The 17,196-nt window shown below is 42.7% G+C and overlaps 1 protein-coding gene across 3 annotated transcripts in view; it reads right to left on the reverse strand.

Annotated features, from left to right (window-relative positions):
* dab1a (DAB adaptor protein 1a) overlaps positions 1–17,196 on the reverse strand; it is a 194,466-nt gene that overhangs the window by 21,658 nt on the left and 155,612 nt on the right. For all 3 annotated transcript variants that reach the window (XM_063890590.1, XM_063890589.1, XM_063890588.1), the window contains 2 exons: positions 4,863–5,002; positions 3,576–3,674 (listed from right to left, as the gene is read on the reverse strand). In XM_063890590.1, coding sequence (XP_063746660.1) covers positions 3,576–3,674; positions 4,863–5,002 — 239 coding nt within the window. The remainder of the gene's footprint in view (positions 1–3,575; positions 3,675–4,862; positions 5,003–17,196) is intronic.

A 17,196-nucleotide genomic window follows, 5' to 3' on the forward strand; every position in this document is an offset into this window, starting at 1 on the left:
GTCAGGTGAGGCCTATGCTACCTTATGTATTGAAACACAGATTTAACATCCATCAAAGCATTTGGACAAGGAACTTGGTAGAGGATACCACGAAGGGATGCACCAGTTTTCTCACGTGTGCTGTGTAGAAGAGAAGTGGTACTGGCTTTAATGCCATTAGTTTACCCAGGAATCTCCTAACCCTCAAATAGAAATGGAGTCCAAAAAATAACCGTGACATTAATGATGAAACTGAATGTGAAATGGACTCCGTATGAACCCTCATCTTCTAATTGGCAGGCAATACACTGTTAAAAATGGCTTTTGACTTTAGTCTTTTCCTAATTGAGCTTTTATTTATGTCATGCACAAATAATGTGTAAACCAGATTAAATTGTAATTAATTGAATGGAAAAATAAATACAAGCCATCTTGGAAAGCAATCAAACACTCTTCCTGTTTTGGTAACTTGCTTACTCTTTTTACTAACTTTACAACAATCACCGGGCTGTTCATTGGCACAACAACTTATATTTAGATCTCTTAATAACGAGGCATACTTTACACAACAGTAAGATTTAATCCCAGGAGGCTGGCCGCTGCTGGAGCCGACATGTCTGGCAGCATCAACTATCAGATGGCGCTCAAAGTTGCTTAAACAGATGTACTCTCTGGGGAATTGGATTGTTTGCAAAAACAGGTTGCTTTATCAAAAAGCTTGATATCAACTGTGTACTCTATTTATTCCCTCTCTCTCTCACAATCTCTCTCACACAGTGTTGGTGTTTCAGAGCTCGAGCAGTTTGCCCTTCAGCAGAACTAAACCAAGATATTCCCTGATGCTGGGACTGGGGAGGAGAAGCAGCAGGCTACTGTCCTCCTCTCCCTCTTCACCACTCTTCACATCGCCCTCCTGAAGTGGAGACCCAAGAGACATAAGACGCTGTCCAGCTTCCAACCGGGAGAGGCCTGAGATTTGCATTTAGCATTAACTGAGGGAGCTCTTTGTCAGGCTCTGACACAAACGCGCATTCACATAAGATCAACTCGTCCTGCCCTGGTATAAATCCTGATTAGAAATCTAACATTTTGACACAGAATGAAGACCAGAAAGGTGAACACACACATAGCAAGATGATCAGCTGGAAAAACGTCCTCCACCGAAACAAACACTCAGTTCATTCTGCTTTTTGAGAACTTGCCCTCACTTAGTCTCACTTCTTTGTTCCCCGATATCACCTCTACTCTACACATTCAATATTACCATTGTTCATCCAGTCAAGCTTATCCTTCGAAAGATCTCATCCAATGTTGACCCCATTTGATACGACCCAATGTGGATGTATTGAATAGTCTGGAAGCTCATCTCTGTTGTTTCCATGTATTTCTGCATCTCTATCTGGCATACATTGCTCAGTGGTATTTTTTCTACATGTAATTAACTTATTTTTATAAGTGTCCTTTGCGCTGGCTGAACTCGACTAATTTGATCTTTACTGATTTCAGCTCTGAGGGCGCGGGGGGCTGGTGAGCTCAGCCCTTCACTCCTGACCTGGCGAGAAAGACAAAAAGGGCTGAAGTGTGTAGTGTGTGTGAGGGAGGTTGGCAGAGAAAGAGAGAGACATGCTGGTCTGCCCTCTGCTAGATTAATGTCTCCCCTCTTCTTCTCTTCCATCTCAAGCACCACCTCCCTCCACCCTGCACGACCTTCCCTCCTCCAAGAGAGAGGCCATCCATCCATTCTTTCACCCATACATACATCCGCCCATCTGGCTGACTGATGCACAGGAGGGGAACGAGACTGTCAAGAACCCTGAACCTCAGCAGTCATTCTCCCTCCCTCCGTCTCCCCCTCTCCCCCTGTCCCGAGCCATTAGAAGTGGTTGAAGGCCTGATAGTAAGGACAGCATATCTTTATAGTTAATATTAATGTGTGGAGACAGAGGACAAAGTGTCCCTATAGACAGCTTTACTTTGACATATGTTCACTGATTCTCTACCTATCCCTCTAACTGTGTCTCTATCTGTCTTTGTCCCTTCCCCTAATCTTCCCTCTATCCGTCTTTTTCTCGTTCTTGTTTCCTCTCACCTTCTCTTTTTTGCCCTGTTTCTTGTTTCTTCACTTCTACACTGTCTCCTCTTTGACTCTTTACCTCTCAATCTATCTCCGGTTCCCCTATCTTTATCCCTCTCAATCTTTCACCGTATAGGGTTTGAAGCATCAGGAAGGGGGAATGAGACAGAGAGGAATGAGGGTTATAAAAAAGAGGGATTGGACTGCTGAGGGATGAGTTTGGCAGCAGGCAATATGGCAGCCATGTGGGAGGCCACTGGTAACTGGCCTGCCTGTCTGACACCCTTCATTTATAAATTACCACTGGGTCCGAACGCACACACACACACGCACACAACAGCAAGGTGTGCAGGAAAGAAAGAAGCAGGAAGTACAACATTCAGAAGAGCAGATGAAAGTGCTTTATTATGTTTTTTTAAAACTAATTATACCTTTTCATAATGATTTGTATTATCACATTAGATAATAAGCAACACAGTGCCTTTCAGGTTCTCAGGGATTTAAAAAAATGATATTCAATAACATTTTAAAATACAAAAAGGAATCACCTTCTGGGATAAAATAACTTGATTGTCACCTTTTTGCTAAATATATCTTGTTAACCACAGTATTCCTCTTCCACATACTGTCTATTGTGTTTTAACAATTTCAATCCAGCTGCCATTCTGAGTAGAGTCCCTCATAACCAATATTTTATAGGAGTTTCTGGGATTGAATCTGACTTTGCTATTATTAACACAAATGATGGTGAAATGGCCCCTTCAATGAGGCTGTCCTACAACCAGAGCGCTAAGTGTCCTGGGAAATGTAGGAGTTATATTTCTTGCTCAAGGATAGTGTGACAGATAAGGCCAGTTGGGGAATCGAACCTGGAGAATACCTGTCAGAGGATCCTTGAGAAAGAAATCACTGCGCTCTAATGGCGACTTTCCCCCGAGATGCATGCATACTCTCTCTGCAATGGTATTTAACAGCTGACTTCACGGGTAAGCTGTCCATAGAGTGTCCTTTCTCTATGAATGGTACCATAAGTGCCAGACTTGTCCATATATCTCTACACCAGTGAAATAAAGATAAACTATTTTGCTTTTTGTAGGGGTTATTTGGATCATTTATGTACCTCTCTTTAAAAGTAGAAATAAGACTTGCAGATCCAGGGCCAAGATTGATTAGAAACATTTGAAGTTGATTAAAAAAAAAGGTGGGGGAATCATATCAGTTGGACATCAAACCCCGCATAGATAGTTGGTCTTACACAAAAGCAGTCGTGTGAAATGGAAAATGTATAATCCTTGAACGTAATCCAGAACCAGTGTTGTCGCTGTTTTCAGAAAGGCACACAATAGGATAGCCATGTTCTCTCATCTACGGAGGCCTTGTTCTCAGGGTTTCAATTAGGGCCTCGTGATTTCCCCAGGGGCCCCTCCCTCTCATGGAGATGCCTCATTAACAGAGGAAACACACACACACACACACACACACACACGCCCAATGAGGCCCACACACGTGCTTCTGAGCTTACCCCTGACTTCTCATCAAAGATCTTGATCCCTCCAAATGAGACGGTCAGAAACACCTTCTGTTTGTGTTCTCCTTTAGACCGCGCTCCTGCAGCTACACCCTGAGGATGGACACACATGAAGCAGACACAGTGTTAAAAGCAGGGCAGAAACACATGACTTTAAATCATGGGAATGTAAACCCGTGAAGGGACATTTCTTTAACTTTCCAATAACTGCCCGTTAATGACCGCACAGGAAATCATCATAGAGGGAGTGATATCATTCGCTGATCCACAGAAGTCAGAATAGTCCATTTAAATGTTTGAAAGCTATAAAAGCTATTAAAGGTGGAACACAAACATTCACCAAATATTTCATATCTAGTATCAAGCTACGTTTGTTCTATTCAGCTGAATACAAAGGCTCATCTGCTGAGAGGCATTGTAGGAAGTCAATAATAGCAGAAAAGGCCAACATGGCAGCTACAGCAAAAAGTTAAATAGCAACAATTGATGACAACATAACTGATTCATAACTCTTCAAGTTTATCTAAGGGTGGAACCCACTCAAACATCCACCCCAACCCCATTTGCATAGGTGAGTCACACAAGCAGAAGAAAAGTAAGCAGCCAGATCGGAGAATTGAGAGAGTCGGGCGAGACGAGGGAGAAGCAGTGTGAAAGAAGAGGTGGGGAGATCAGAGAAGAAGAGTTGATGGATTTCCTGTCTGAATAAATGAGGAGGAGGGAAGCCGTTTGATCAATGAGTTTTCTATCCTCTCCTCACCCTTCTACGCCCCGACTGGATAGAGTTTTCACTACATATAAACAAAACGTAAATGTAACTTGCTCTATTCGAATATCTCCTGCTGTGTGATGATCCCGTGCGATAAAGGACAATTAATAATGGATAAGGAGCTCTACATACTCACTGTCTTCTTTCAGTATGCATTTGTGTAAAAATAAGAAAGATCTTGCATGAGGTATTCAGTATAAGGTCCATGTAATAAAACAAAACGTATTCATTCAGAAATATTTCAGTTTGATTGTAAGGATTGAAGATATAAAGGCAAAAATAAATGGCTAATTTTCTCCTTTTCTTGCAGAGGAGACATTCACACAGCTAACATTTCTATTTGCCCATCCTTGTGCCTTTAAAATGTTAACATTCTCATTTTCATCTCATCTCCCTGCATGGATCTATGTTAGAAGCAAGCTTTAAGCACTAACTTCAGAGAGCAGGTAAGTTTTTTAAGTTTACGACACATCAACAGAGAGGAAAGAGAAGAGGAAAGAGGCTCTCCTTACCTTGAGCTTCATCATCGAGTCCTGGCAGAGTTTGTCTCCACGGGCGGCAGTGACCTCGTCCAGGCCAATGAGCTTGGCCTTGTAGCGGACGCCATCGCCCTTAAAACGCCTGATGAGAGTCGACTCGCTGCGATCCTGCCCTGCTGACACACACACACACACACACACACACACACACACACACACACACACACACACACACACACACACACACACACACACACACACACACACACACACACACACACACACACACACACACACACACACACACACACACACACACAGTGAAGACTACAGTACATCTTCCAGTCAAGGACCTCCATCTAACTCACACTGGTTCTATTAACTCGGGATCATCAATCACACGGAGAGCGAGAGACTCCAACAGTAATCTTATAAAAAAAACATCACAGGACAGGTCAAAGCTACTGATGGCAGCAACAGCTTGTTATTTTAAGTCAGATTGGAGGCATTGAACCCTGGTATCATATGAATGGCATCCATCAATACCCCCAGACACATGAATCAATGCAAATTGGGGCGGGATTAGAGTTAAAACTGTGACTGCTCTCCTCTCCGGCTATTTCTACTGAAAAATAATGTAGTGCCATTTCTCTTATCTCCCTTGGTCCTCGCTCTCTCCTCACCCTCTATTGTGTGCAAGATTGTCGGCATTGTGCGCATGCATTAGTGAGTGTCGCTATGGCGCGTGTGTTGACCTTGCTCATGTCCAGGAAGTCTATATGTTATCTCCTGAAGTGACTACAACTGCTGCCTCACACACAATACAGAGCAGAGAGGAAGCACATGGCTAAACTCAATTAATTTTTTTGTGATGCTCTCTCCATTTTTCTCCTGTTCTGCTTCTCTATGTTTCTTCAACCTGCAGTGCGCAAATATTTCATCATCAAATATTGTATAGGGGAAACACTCCTGCCTCTGTGTGTGTCTTTGCATGTGTGTTTCTAAGAGTGAGAGAAAGACTGCGAGAGCGATCGTGAGAGGGAGAGGCATAATGATAATGCAGCATATTCCCATAATATATTGAGGCATTAGTTCTGTACTTTATAGCAGCGTGACTCTAGGAAGGTCATAGTCGGAGTGATGGAGAGGTCCCACTCCTCCTCTCTTCATTCTTTCACACTCCCTTCATTCATGCAGAGCCCCTACAGCATTCCAGTATAGTAGAAAATGAGTCCTTTAACCACAGACAAAGCATCGCGTTATACTGTATGGCTGTACTGAATCACCTTTGTCCGACACTAATCTCCCACCTCCCTCGGCTTTGTCTGCTGGCCCACACATAAAAACACAAGCAAGCCCAAAATGCTTTATTTGCATCATCTCAATTAAATCACACTTAGGCAGGATTCTAGGGGCTGGACATTGTTTAAAGACATTAAAGGCTACAAAAAGCCTCATTATCGGATAAATAAAAGGATTCTCGTGCTGGGTTTGCCCTTGCATTAATAGCCCAGCCCTGTAAAAACCTGATATAGCAAGTTTGTGAAAACTAATTTGTCTGAAAAGCCATGCCCCATGTGAAGGGAAAATGTGCACACTATCCTCCATTGATAAAAAACCGACATACTGACTCACGTTAATATGGTGTGGATGAGCTCATTCCTCTGAATCATTGAGCAGACACTCTCAGTCACAGTCCTAGTGAGAGTAAATCATGACTGTCTGCCTCAAAGTCTTCAGAGACAAAAGAGCTGATGAACATCTGTCCTTAATTTGGAGAGAGGAAGAGGAACGGCTATCTCTTTGGTGTCACATCGCAGTTCGGCTGCAGAGGATTGTTTCTGTTCATTGCAGGCAAGTTTGAAGACATAAATATTGGCTTCATTAAACTAGAAATAGTTGCATAAAGGCGAGAACACACATCGACAAGCAGGCTCAGCAGCTCTGATGACCCGCCATTGCTTTCCCTGCTTACAAACCCCTCTTTAAAGAAAATAATTTCATCTGAATTAGTTTGTACTTGTCTGAGGGTCCATTTCTTTCACTTTGACATAGTCCAGGACTGTGCAAAACCTCATCTGTGATTGTATGCTTGTAAATTTGTGAGCGTTAAACAACACTGGATGTGTCCAGCTGCTTTGTCTCAGTGGAACAGTGGTTTTCATTTGAGTTTGACATTTAAGACCTGTTCCCTCCATCTGCATCCATCACCATTACTGCTGCTATACTTAGCACGGAGGGAGATCAACACAGAGAGAGAGGGAGAAGTAGAGAAAAGGCCAAGAGGGGAGGAAAGAGAGAAAAGGGTAGAAGGGCTCCGGGTTACTTCTCCTGCTGATTGTTTTATATTATTACCTTTTGGGAGCTTGTCGCATGAAAGACCTCCGTGTGAGTGTGTGCATGTGTCAGCTGGGGGAGCTTTCATTGTGCTGTAAATAAATGTCTGTCACTGGTGTGACCCCGATGAGCTTCAAACACAACTAATGAAAGCAACTTCCATTTCATCTGTCATGGCTGACGAACACACACACACACACACACACACACACACACACACACACACACACACACACACACACACACACACACACACACACACACACACACACACACGCACACACACACACACACACACACACACACACACACACACACACACACACAAACTCCGACTCACATCTGTACAACTCCAAATGTAAAACCACATCTACAATGCCACGCCGCAGTTGTAATTTCTATGTTTGTGTGTGTTTGTAAGTACTTGATATGCAGGGCTGGTTCGACTGTCTGTCTGAAGCAACAAGCAGAGAGGGAGGGAAAGACATAAAGCGCAGAGCAAAGGATTGAAAGGAGGAATAGAACGTGATGGATGGATGAATGAGCGAAGCCTCCACTGGATAAATGTCACTCAGGATTAGAGCATTATGACAGGCAGAACCCCCCCTGACTCTCTTCTCTCTTACACACACACACACACACACACACACACACACACACACACACACACACACACACACACACACACACACACACACACACACACACACACACACACACACACACACACACACACACACACACACACACACACACACACACACACACACAGGTGATAGATGGCAGGTGACTGCTGGTACAGTACTTCTAGTCCTTTAGGGAAGCCCCTAGCATCGCCCCTGGCCTTTGTAACCACCTGGCTCATGTGTGCCCCTCCATCACTTTCTACCAACAAGTTCCCCTTCTACCCTCCTATCCATCAAAAAAGTCTTCACTTCTTTTTGTCCCCTGCAAGACTCTTACACGGGTTACATTTAGATTACATACATATTGAAATAATTATATAATTTGATGTGTGTTTATCCTTTGCAACGGACAGTTTGAGTAATGAACTCAGAATCAGAAGCCAAGTGCAAAGGGTTTAAATTGTAAGACCAATAATGCAGTCTGGTCAATTAATTTCATTAGAAAATAGAGATTAAGGCGGTTAGATTGAGGCCACTGGGTAAGAATGACTGAGATTTAGCAGCTCTTTATGTAGAAGAATGACAGACTTTCTGAATTGTGACTTTTTCTGGTTACTGATGTCTTTGAATCATCTAATATTCCTCTGAAATGTGGCACAAAAGCTGATGCCGCTGCTTGTACTCAGGCTGTATTATGTGCAGCAGCTAGAAAGAGAGTAGCTTGTTCTCTGTGCTTCAGATGAAGAAGCACCCAGAGGCTCTTAACTAGAGCTGGGATGGTTCCCACCAAAAACTCAACAGCACATGAGGAAACCCAGCAGTTACTTTCCAATTAATCCTGCTTCAAAACCGTGCTGCTGAATGTGTGTGTGTTCTCTTTACCTATCAGAGACTTGTTTGGATGAAGCCCTCACTCATACTCGCTCTCACACAGACTCTTTTAAACCCACAAACAGCATGTGCCAAAAAAACAACAAGTTTCCCCTTCTGCTCATGCTAAATTCCGGGCGATTGATTTGGCACACAAAAGCTCACACTTCACTGAGTATACGCATATGTGCATCTTACAAAAACATAGCCGTGGTTGCTGAAGTGAAATGTCTGGTGTAAAATGAGATTTAAAAGTACTGTCGCCACTCATCAAATAAATGAGTTCTGCCTTGGGTGTCTTTTTTCACTCTTATTTGCAACATGACTGCTGTGAATGCACAGTCAAAATAAAGATGCTTCTTTTGAGCTCAACTAGTTCTTAATGAACCATGGCTTTAGAGATGAACCGAGGAACATTTCCTTTCTCTCCATAGCTACTTCTTTCCCCATTTTCTCCAGCTGCATCTCCCCACCCTTCTGACCTGGATGACAGCGGCAGAGCCAGAGACCTGAGTGGCGTGACAGTGTGTGTGCGCGCATGTGTGACGTCCTGAGGCGTCCACAGCTATCCTCAGCGGCAGAAAAACATTAGCGCTGAAAAATACGTCAGGGACAGACACAACACATTGTCCCATTAACCCCAACACCCACGTCAAAGTCACTTTGAAAAAAGGGAGTACACTTTTGACTTGTATGGGAGTTGGTGAAGAAACCCACGTCGAAGACATAGGCACCTTTTTTGTAATTCTGTAGGTCAATAAAACAAAAAGCTGTCACTATTTGTACCTTTTTATATTGACAGTAAAATTCACAGGTCATTTTTGTGTTTGAGAGTAGTTCCTGTCTGCTATTCTTACTCTTATACCTCTTTAGGGCTTGTTGTCATTGTGTAATGCTACACCACTCTCTGGAATACATTGAACCTATGGTCTTATTGTTTAGTGCAACTGGGTGGCTAATTCTAGCCTCTCCGGATTAATCTGCAGTGTTGAAGTCAGTACAGCTAAACTTGATCAGTTTCATATAATGGTAAGAGGCTTGCTACTTTTACGGTTTCTTCTTTTCTGCTCACAGCTTCAAATGTTGCCAGATTCTCAACAATGCAGCTCTAAATGGATTTTTAAATGTAGCAGATGTACTGAATCTACTGGTAATTGGAAACCTGATTTGTTTTATTATTTGTAACAGAGTTTTGTAGTACTGTGCAGTGCTCTGCAGAAATATTGAATTTATAAAATGCTGGTTGAGTGAAGTGATTGGCCTTTTAACCTTTAGTAAAGATACAAATATTGAGATGCTATTTTTTTTAAACTATGTCTCCCAGCCACAGATTTGCTTTATTGATACGCACACACTCTCCATGGGCCGCGCCGACTTTTTACTTGTTATTTTCTTTTGGCAGAGATCTTTGTATCCAGCTTCAATCCCACTGAGGCTTTTGTGTGCAAACAGAGCATCATGGCAAGAGTTAACTCCATTTCTCACTTACTTGTATGCAGTGAAGAAGAATTTTAGGAAACGCTTGAAGCTTTCATACTGCACCATGGGTAAACCCGCACAACTCCCTGCTCTGAGCCTGTGTACTTCAGCATGGTTTTATTCTAAGTGGCAAAGATGTTTTTCAGCATAACAAGGCACGCTTCTGGATTTTATGTGGAAAATAAACCTGGGTGATGTTGTGAAATTCACTATATGTCCAACTCTTGATATCCACTGCTATTCACATCATCATGTTTTTATCTGAGGAAATGGATTTCATCTTACACACACAAAACATGCAAAGGAAACAGTACGTAACAATAAGTGGATTTAATCATTGCCTCTTCCCTGTTCATTTCTAAACATCCAACAATAGGTGTGCCACCATGAGGCTTTTTCTCAGTCCTGTGAACTCTCTCTCCTCCACTGAGCATCCTCTCTCTGTGTAGGACTCTTGATGCTAAAGCTTGTTTCCCGCCCTGGCTTTAATTACAAGGTAATTGGTTTCACTAACGAAGGGAAACATGGCCTGCGAGGATGCATCTCTACTGTGTGTATGCATGTGCATGCAGTGTGTGTAATGCACATGTGTTGTGTTTGTGGGTGCAGCTGTGTGTGTTCTGGGCTCTGACAGGCTATCAGAGAGTGGGCTGTGTAAACAAGCCGCTAGCATCATGTCATGCAACGCTGAAGCGGTTCCCCCCATGGACTGCACTGTCGGTCGCCCCTGAGCCCGCCACTCACACACACAAACACACGCACACACTTGATTCCACATCTGCATAAATGTCCATATAGTGCAGCAAACTGTTTTCTGACCCCTGAATAGTGAGCTTCCACCAGAAAACTTATTTTTATCAAAGAAAGTACAATAAGGATTTTTGTCATTTAGCTGTATGTCCCTTACCTGAATACACACAAAGATACACACACAAACAAACAAACAATTAAGTCTGTTCAAACACTTAAAAACACTACTAACTGAAAAGTATCCAAATTATCTGTTTCCTTGTTCCCCCCCGGCTGTGTGAACAGGTACCTGTGTGTGTATGTCTCGTTGGGGACACTCAAACACTAGAGGTCCTTCGCTCAAAGCATTTGGAAACATAGGTAACTCCTCAAAATACAGCAGTCCTCCTTTCATGCCAAGGCAATCGTGCCAGAACAAAGCCCTCTCTCATGCCTGTCATCTCTCCCAAAATATGGAACCACTTGAAGTTGTTGTCCTTCCCCTCTCTATCTTTCTGTGTCTCATCTTGCGTAATGAACCTCTTCACTTCATTCTCTCAGCCGGGGTCCTGGAAGAGAGGGTCGGAGCAAAGGAGGACTGAGGAACATCACAGAGCATGAAAAGAGTCTGCCATCTGCCAGAATGTTTCTCTATGTCTAACTCTTTCGCGTTTCCTCACTGTATTACCTTCTATCATCTTCAAACTTTAAGTCACACTGAAATTAAATGGATAACTTTTTCTGTATACAGCAAACACATACTTGTAGTAGATTTTGAGAAAAGAAAAAAACTGTAGAAAGAAAGGGAGAAATGTATATTTAATACATGTAGTTACATTAAAGACACTAGAGATGCCACAATACCAAACATTAAGCAATCTAATACCAGTGAGAATCCACTAGTCTCAGTACAAATTAGATACAGCGTCAAACATAAAACAAAACAATAAATCACATCTCCTTCACAACCACTGTCTTTATTCAAGTTTCTCGCAAAAAAACCCTGTTAAATACAAAATGGTACAGAATCATAACAGCTAACGTTAACTAGCTCTCCACATGCAGATTTCAACATGTTTTGGTTGTTCACAATGTAGCATTAACAGAAATGTGTTCTGTACAACACCAATATGATTAATATAGTAACTGGGTTTACTGCGTCTAAAAAACTCATTTTCTATTAACCCAGAACAATGGGATAATGTTTGTCTCGAGCCCACTTATTAACAAGAAATCTGAATACAACTTTTGAATTAGAAAACCCTGTTGTTCTGTCTATATAAATTGCAGTAATTTAGTAAAATGGTGTTATGCAATAAGTTGCTATAACTCATAGGACTGATGTGCTTTGATAAGCTCTGTACAGGGCGTTTGTTTGTGTGTTGTCAGGAAACTGAAATAGAAAACAGCAGCCTGTCCACATCTGATACATGAGAAATGTCCTTTCAACACACAGTCCTTCAGCCACACAGCGAGGTGAGAGTATCCGCCTGTATTAGAGCCTGTGTGTGACATTGGGACATTTTCTTTTGTGCAAATTATGAGCAGGGAGCAAACTGTTGCTATGGAGACTGTAGTTAGTGATGCTGTGGCCACACCAACTACTGTGCAGGAGAGGACTAAGCTGAACATACTAAGAGGATCACAGAGAACACACACCGACACACACGCACACAGTCCATGACTCAGGTAACCAAATAAAAGGCTTTCACTGATATATTTTTTGAATGCTTATTGGGTATGGTCACATTTAAAAGATGGTGGGCAGAAGAGTGTGTCATTGGAGCAGCAGCACTGAAAAAATATGTGGGTTTTCTGAAGGGAATGACTTTCCTGCCTGGGAAAAATATTGAACACGTCTCACCACCCTTACCTTCCCGACAAAATTATTATAGTGCTGAAAAAAGAGGGTGGATAAATAGATGTGTACGATGAGAGCAAAGACTTGACAGTGAAAGAGTAGACAGCAGGATGGGTGGATCACTACTTTTCCAGAAATAAACTGATTGGAGAGAAGGGCAGAAGATAGGAGTAGAGGACAGAGTGGAGGCAGTTATCTCTAAATATAGTTGTAGTGCTGGAAAAGCCAGGTTTGGAAAGTGTGTGCCACTATCTGCCATTAAGTGACGTTGTTGTCTTCTATCCCCACCTATCCACTGACAACCACAACAGCAGAGAGCCAATTCAATTCAATCTTTGTCTTATTGGAGGGAACAGATCTGATTACCTCTCATAGAAGAAACACACATGCACGGCACTCACACGCACACACTCAAAATACCGTTGTTTGTGCTCTAAGATTCCCCAGGGAAAGATATCAGAGTAAATGGCTTCGGTGATTGTGCCAGATAGACTGGATGTGTGCATAATATCCACACGAAGAAGATAATGTGTTTGCTAATCGCACACCAGAGACGAGCAAACACACATCCCCACACACACATACACGCACAAAGGCTAACAGCTGCACAGCTATAACCCTTAACCACTCTTTTCATGCAGTTGGCTGCCAGCTACACTGTAGAATCACACTCCCACACATCGTCAGCCAAATCCCATTGTGGGAGCGTCGTGATTTCTCAGAGTTGTGATGACTGAGTGGCGACAGCAGCGGAAGTTATTATAACTTGTAATCATATTTGGTGCCAAATCACGAAAAATGGATACGCCTAAGCAAATGTTTTATTTAAATGAAATGATATTATTAACACAACACCGCAAATAGAGAAGAACGTTTTGTGTAATGGCCAGAATTAGCATTAATTCACAAAAATAAAGTCAGTGTCGTTTAGAAGACGCATTTTAGGAGTTGCTTATAATCAAAGTATCCAAACTATTGCAAGTTCGTTCGGTAGACTTGCACACCAACAAGACTACCAAATTACCAACATTCGTTTAGCTTGAAATATTTATCCATAGCCCTGATAATGTCCTAAAATATTGTTACAAAAATACGTGCACAATGCCAGCTTCATGGAGATATAGATTTTGATCTATTAATGCTTGTTGCTACGTTTTATCAGAATGGAGCCACTGGAAAAAAATGAGCTTCATACATACTGCATCAACTGTGAATAAATCCTGCAGACATGTTCTTGGTTTTCTATGTTATAAAACAGAACTCAATTAAAGCACTGTAAAAATAAAACTCCACTGTCTCAGGTTGTTAATAGAGCAATACCATACCCTGTTTTGACTAGAGATCCTCTAGAGCAAAAGCAGAGCATAAGTTCATTAAGCATGCTTTAACAGCTTTGGTGTCGTCTGTTACACTTGACAAAAAAGGCAGTGTTGTTGGAAACCTACGTTGTGATGTCTAAATGATTCGCTTGCACGGTGAAGAAAGTGAGAAATACGATTCAAAGATTCCCCCAGAGTAATGCGTCTGTGGTTCATCGTACTTCATTAGCAAGGTCGGCTCTGAGATGTAAAAGTTTTAAGGGGAGACAAAACTGTCTGCTGCTGTTAGGCTCAAATGTCAAACTGGCTCGCTGTTCTAATTTGACACGCACATAAAAGTCTTTGCTCTGGCAGACTGTCAACTCAATGTTTTATTGATCATGAAGAATCTCAAAATGTGTTTCCTTCCAAAGAACTCATGGCTATACTAATTAACAAACATCTACTCCAGATGTATACTGCAGCGTTACCTCTTTGCATAACTTCCATGTTGCAACACACAGACAGGAACACAAATTGCAATCTTGTAATAGGTGTCATAGCCCCCGAGCCATTGCTTTTCTGAAAAACATTTTGAATCTGTCTTCTACAAAATGTCCAAATGAAATAAACTAAAATAAATAGTTTTAACAACTCAGAGTTTACAAATACGTGTGTATTGTGTAATGGTATGGAATATATACAGTATATGCTTTTCTATAAAAGCGGTTAAACAACTATAAGGTAGTAAACCGGTGGTCGAAATCACAGCTACAGCAGAACCGCTACATTAATATTAAAACTTACACTGGCCCGGACAAAAAAAAGGTCACAAGCCTGTGGGGGGCAGTGCTATGATCTGGGGTTGCTGCAGTTGGTCTGGTCTAGATTCAGCAACGTTATGTGCCCAAAGAATGAGGTCAGCTGACTACCTGAATATACTGAACGACCAGGTTATTCCATCAATGGATTTTTTCTTCCTTGATGGCACGAGCATGTTCCAAGATGACAATGCCCGGATCCATCGGGCTCAATTTGTGAAAGAGTGGTTCAGGGAGCAGGAGACATCATTTTCACACATGGATTGGCCACCACAGAGTTCAGACCTGAACCCGATTGAGAATCTTTGGGATGTGCTGGAGAAGACTTTGCGCAGTGGTCCGAATCTCCCGTCATCAATACAAGATCTTGGCAACAAATTAATGCAACTCGTTAATGTGGAAACGATGCCACAGCGAATGCGTGTCGTAATCAAAGCTAAAGGCGGTCCAACGAATATAAGAGTGTATGACCTTTTTTTTGGCCGGGCAGTGTAGATGGTTTTAAGGCTACACACGTAGAGGAGGTGGAGGAGGAAGGGGTGGAGAGAGAAAATTAGAGAGGGATAGAGATGTGGACTGATGTAATCCTTCCGGATTTATTGAGGATTAATAAAGACTATAATGCTTCAAGAAAAAGGCCTGACCATTAAAACAGACTCATTTATTGTCTGAGGAAGCACAAAGCTGCATTTACTCACCTCAGGTCATGTAAATGCTAAAGGTCGAAGGTTATCTCGATCTTGTGATGGTGATTTAATAAAAACCTTCTCTTAGAAGAATGACCCCTGAGCTCACACATGAAACACAATTGTGTGTACAAAAAAAACCACACACAAGTGCACTCACAGACGCAGGGTCCCAGTCACACAGCAGCTTTGATTAATGTGTGACACGCAGCAGTCCCATAGTCTCTTTCATTACATTCTTCACCACAGAACTGCAAAACAAAGGCCTGAGATTAAACAGCTCTCCTTCACACTGACTCATTAGTCTCTCTCACTCTCTCTCCCTGTGATCTGTGTCTCACTCATTCAGGGCAAGGTCATTTAGGAGTCAGAGCAGTGGGCGGAGGAGAAGGATGAGGAGGGAAAGCAAGCATATTAGAAAAGGAAAAGGACTATCCTGCAGGGATTCTCTCAACAGAGCTGCCATTTACACCCTAATGATGATCAGCTATTTAGTGAATCTAGTTTCATTCAAATCCAGGCACTCCCAACAAATGAAAACTAGGGGCTGCAGGGAAACAGGAACATGTGTGTGTACTGTATGTACACGAGGATTTCAGGTCATACACATGAAGCACACTAACAGGAACATTATCAAGGCTCCTTATTCCCAGTGCACGATTGTTGCCTGTGTGTGGTATATGATTGCATTTGACTTTCATCACCCTAGTGTGTGTGTGAGTGTGAGTGTGAGTGTGAGTGTGTGTGTGTGTGTGTGTGTGTGTGTGTGTGTGTGTGTGTGTCTGTCTGTCTGATCGGAAGAATGACCTAGATCAAAACAGAGGTGTAGCGCGTAAATTCTACATCCCATTTAAAAAACAAAAGCTACATAATCAGACAGGTTGTGTGTGTGTGTGTGTGTGTCTGGCAGAGAAAAAGAGACAGACAGGGGAGACGGCAGAGAGGAGAAGCTGAAAAACCCTCAAGTCTAAATGCTGAAGGCAACCCATTCATCTTTCCTCTCATATGCTCTTCTGGGCTTCAATCCCAGTCCTAGTGAGTGTGTGTACGGCTGTGGTGTGTGTGACTGTCTGCGTCTCCCCACATATGGAGAGTAGCCGGAATGATGAACATGATCTCTATTGCAGCAGAACAATAGTGTTCTAAATAGGACATGAGAGGCATTCAGCCTTCCCTCACACACTGTGTATGGGGGAACCTACGCTTGTTTGCAGGGGCTGAGGCGCACCAAGTGCAATGAGGCATCTGCTGTAGGTGATAGCGAGTGTGTGTGTGTGTGTTTCTGTGTGTTTCTGTGCATCCATTAAGTGCCGTTCCCCACGGTGTCCAGAGTTTTTGCTACATCAATCAGATGCTTATTCAGAGATTGCAGGGCGTCGCTCTCGCAGTCGGGCATGTGACACCTAGCAGCTGGTTGATGGCTGCCAGCCTGGCCCCTGGCATCACCTCTGCTCTGAGACCACCAAGGCCTGCTCTCATACACCTGCTAGCTCCTCTGGAGCTTTACACACCTGGATGTGTTCGCTTCACACTAACCACAACATTCCTGCACCTGTTTGCTAGCAACCTCTACTGTACCGGGGTACCCCCCCCACCTGTTAATTAGCTATGAGCAACAGCCGGCCTGCATTCTGTTGTCTAACCCAAATCCATCATTATT

The sequence above is a fragment of the Eleginops maclovinus genome, chromosome 9, assembly GCF_036324505.1.
Source record: "Eleginops maclovinus isolate JMC-PN-2008 ecotype Puerto Natales chromosome 9, JC_Emac_rtc_rv5, whole genome shotgun sequence".
NCBI classification, from domain to species: Eukaryota; Metazoa; Chordata; class Actinopteri; order Perciformes; family Eleginopidae; genus Eleginops; species Eleginops maclovinus.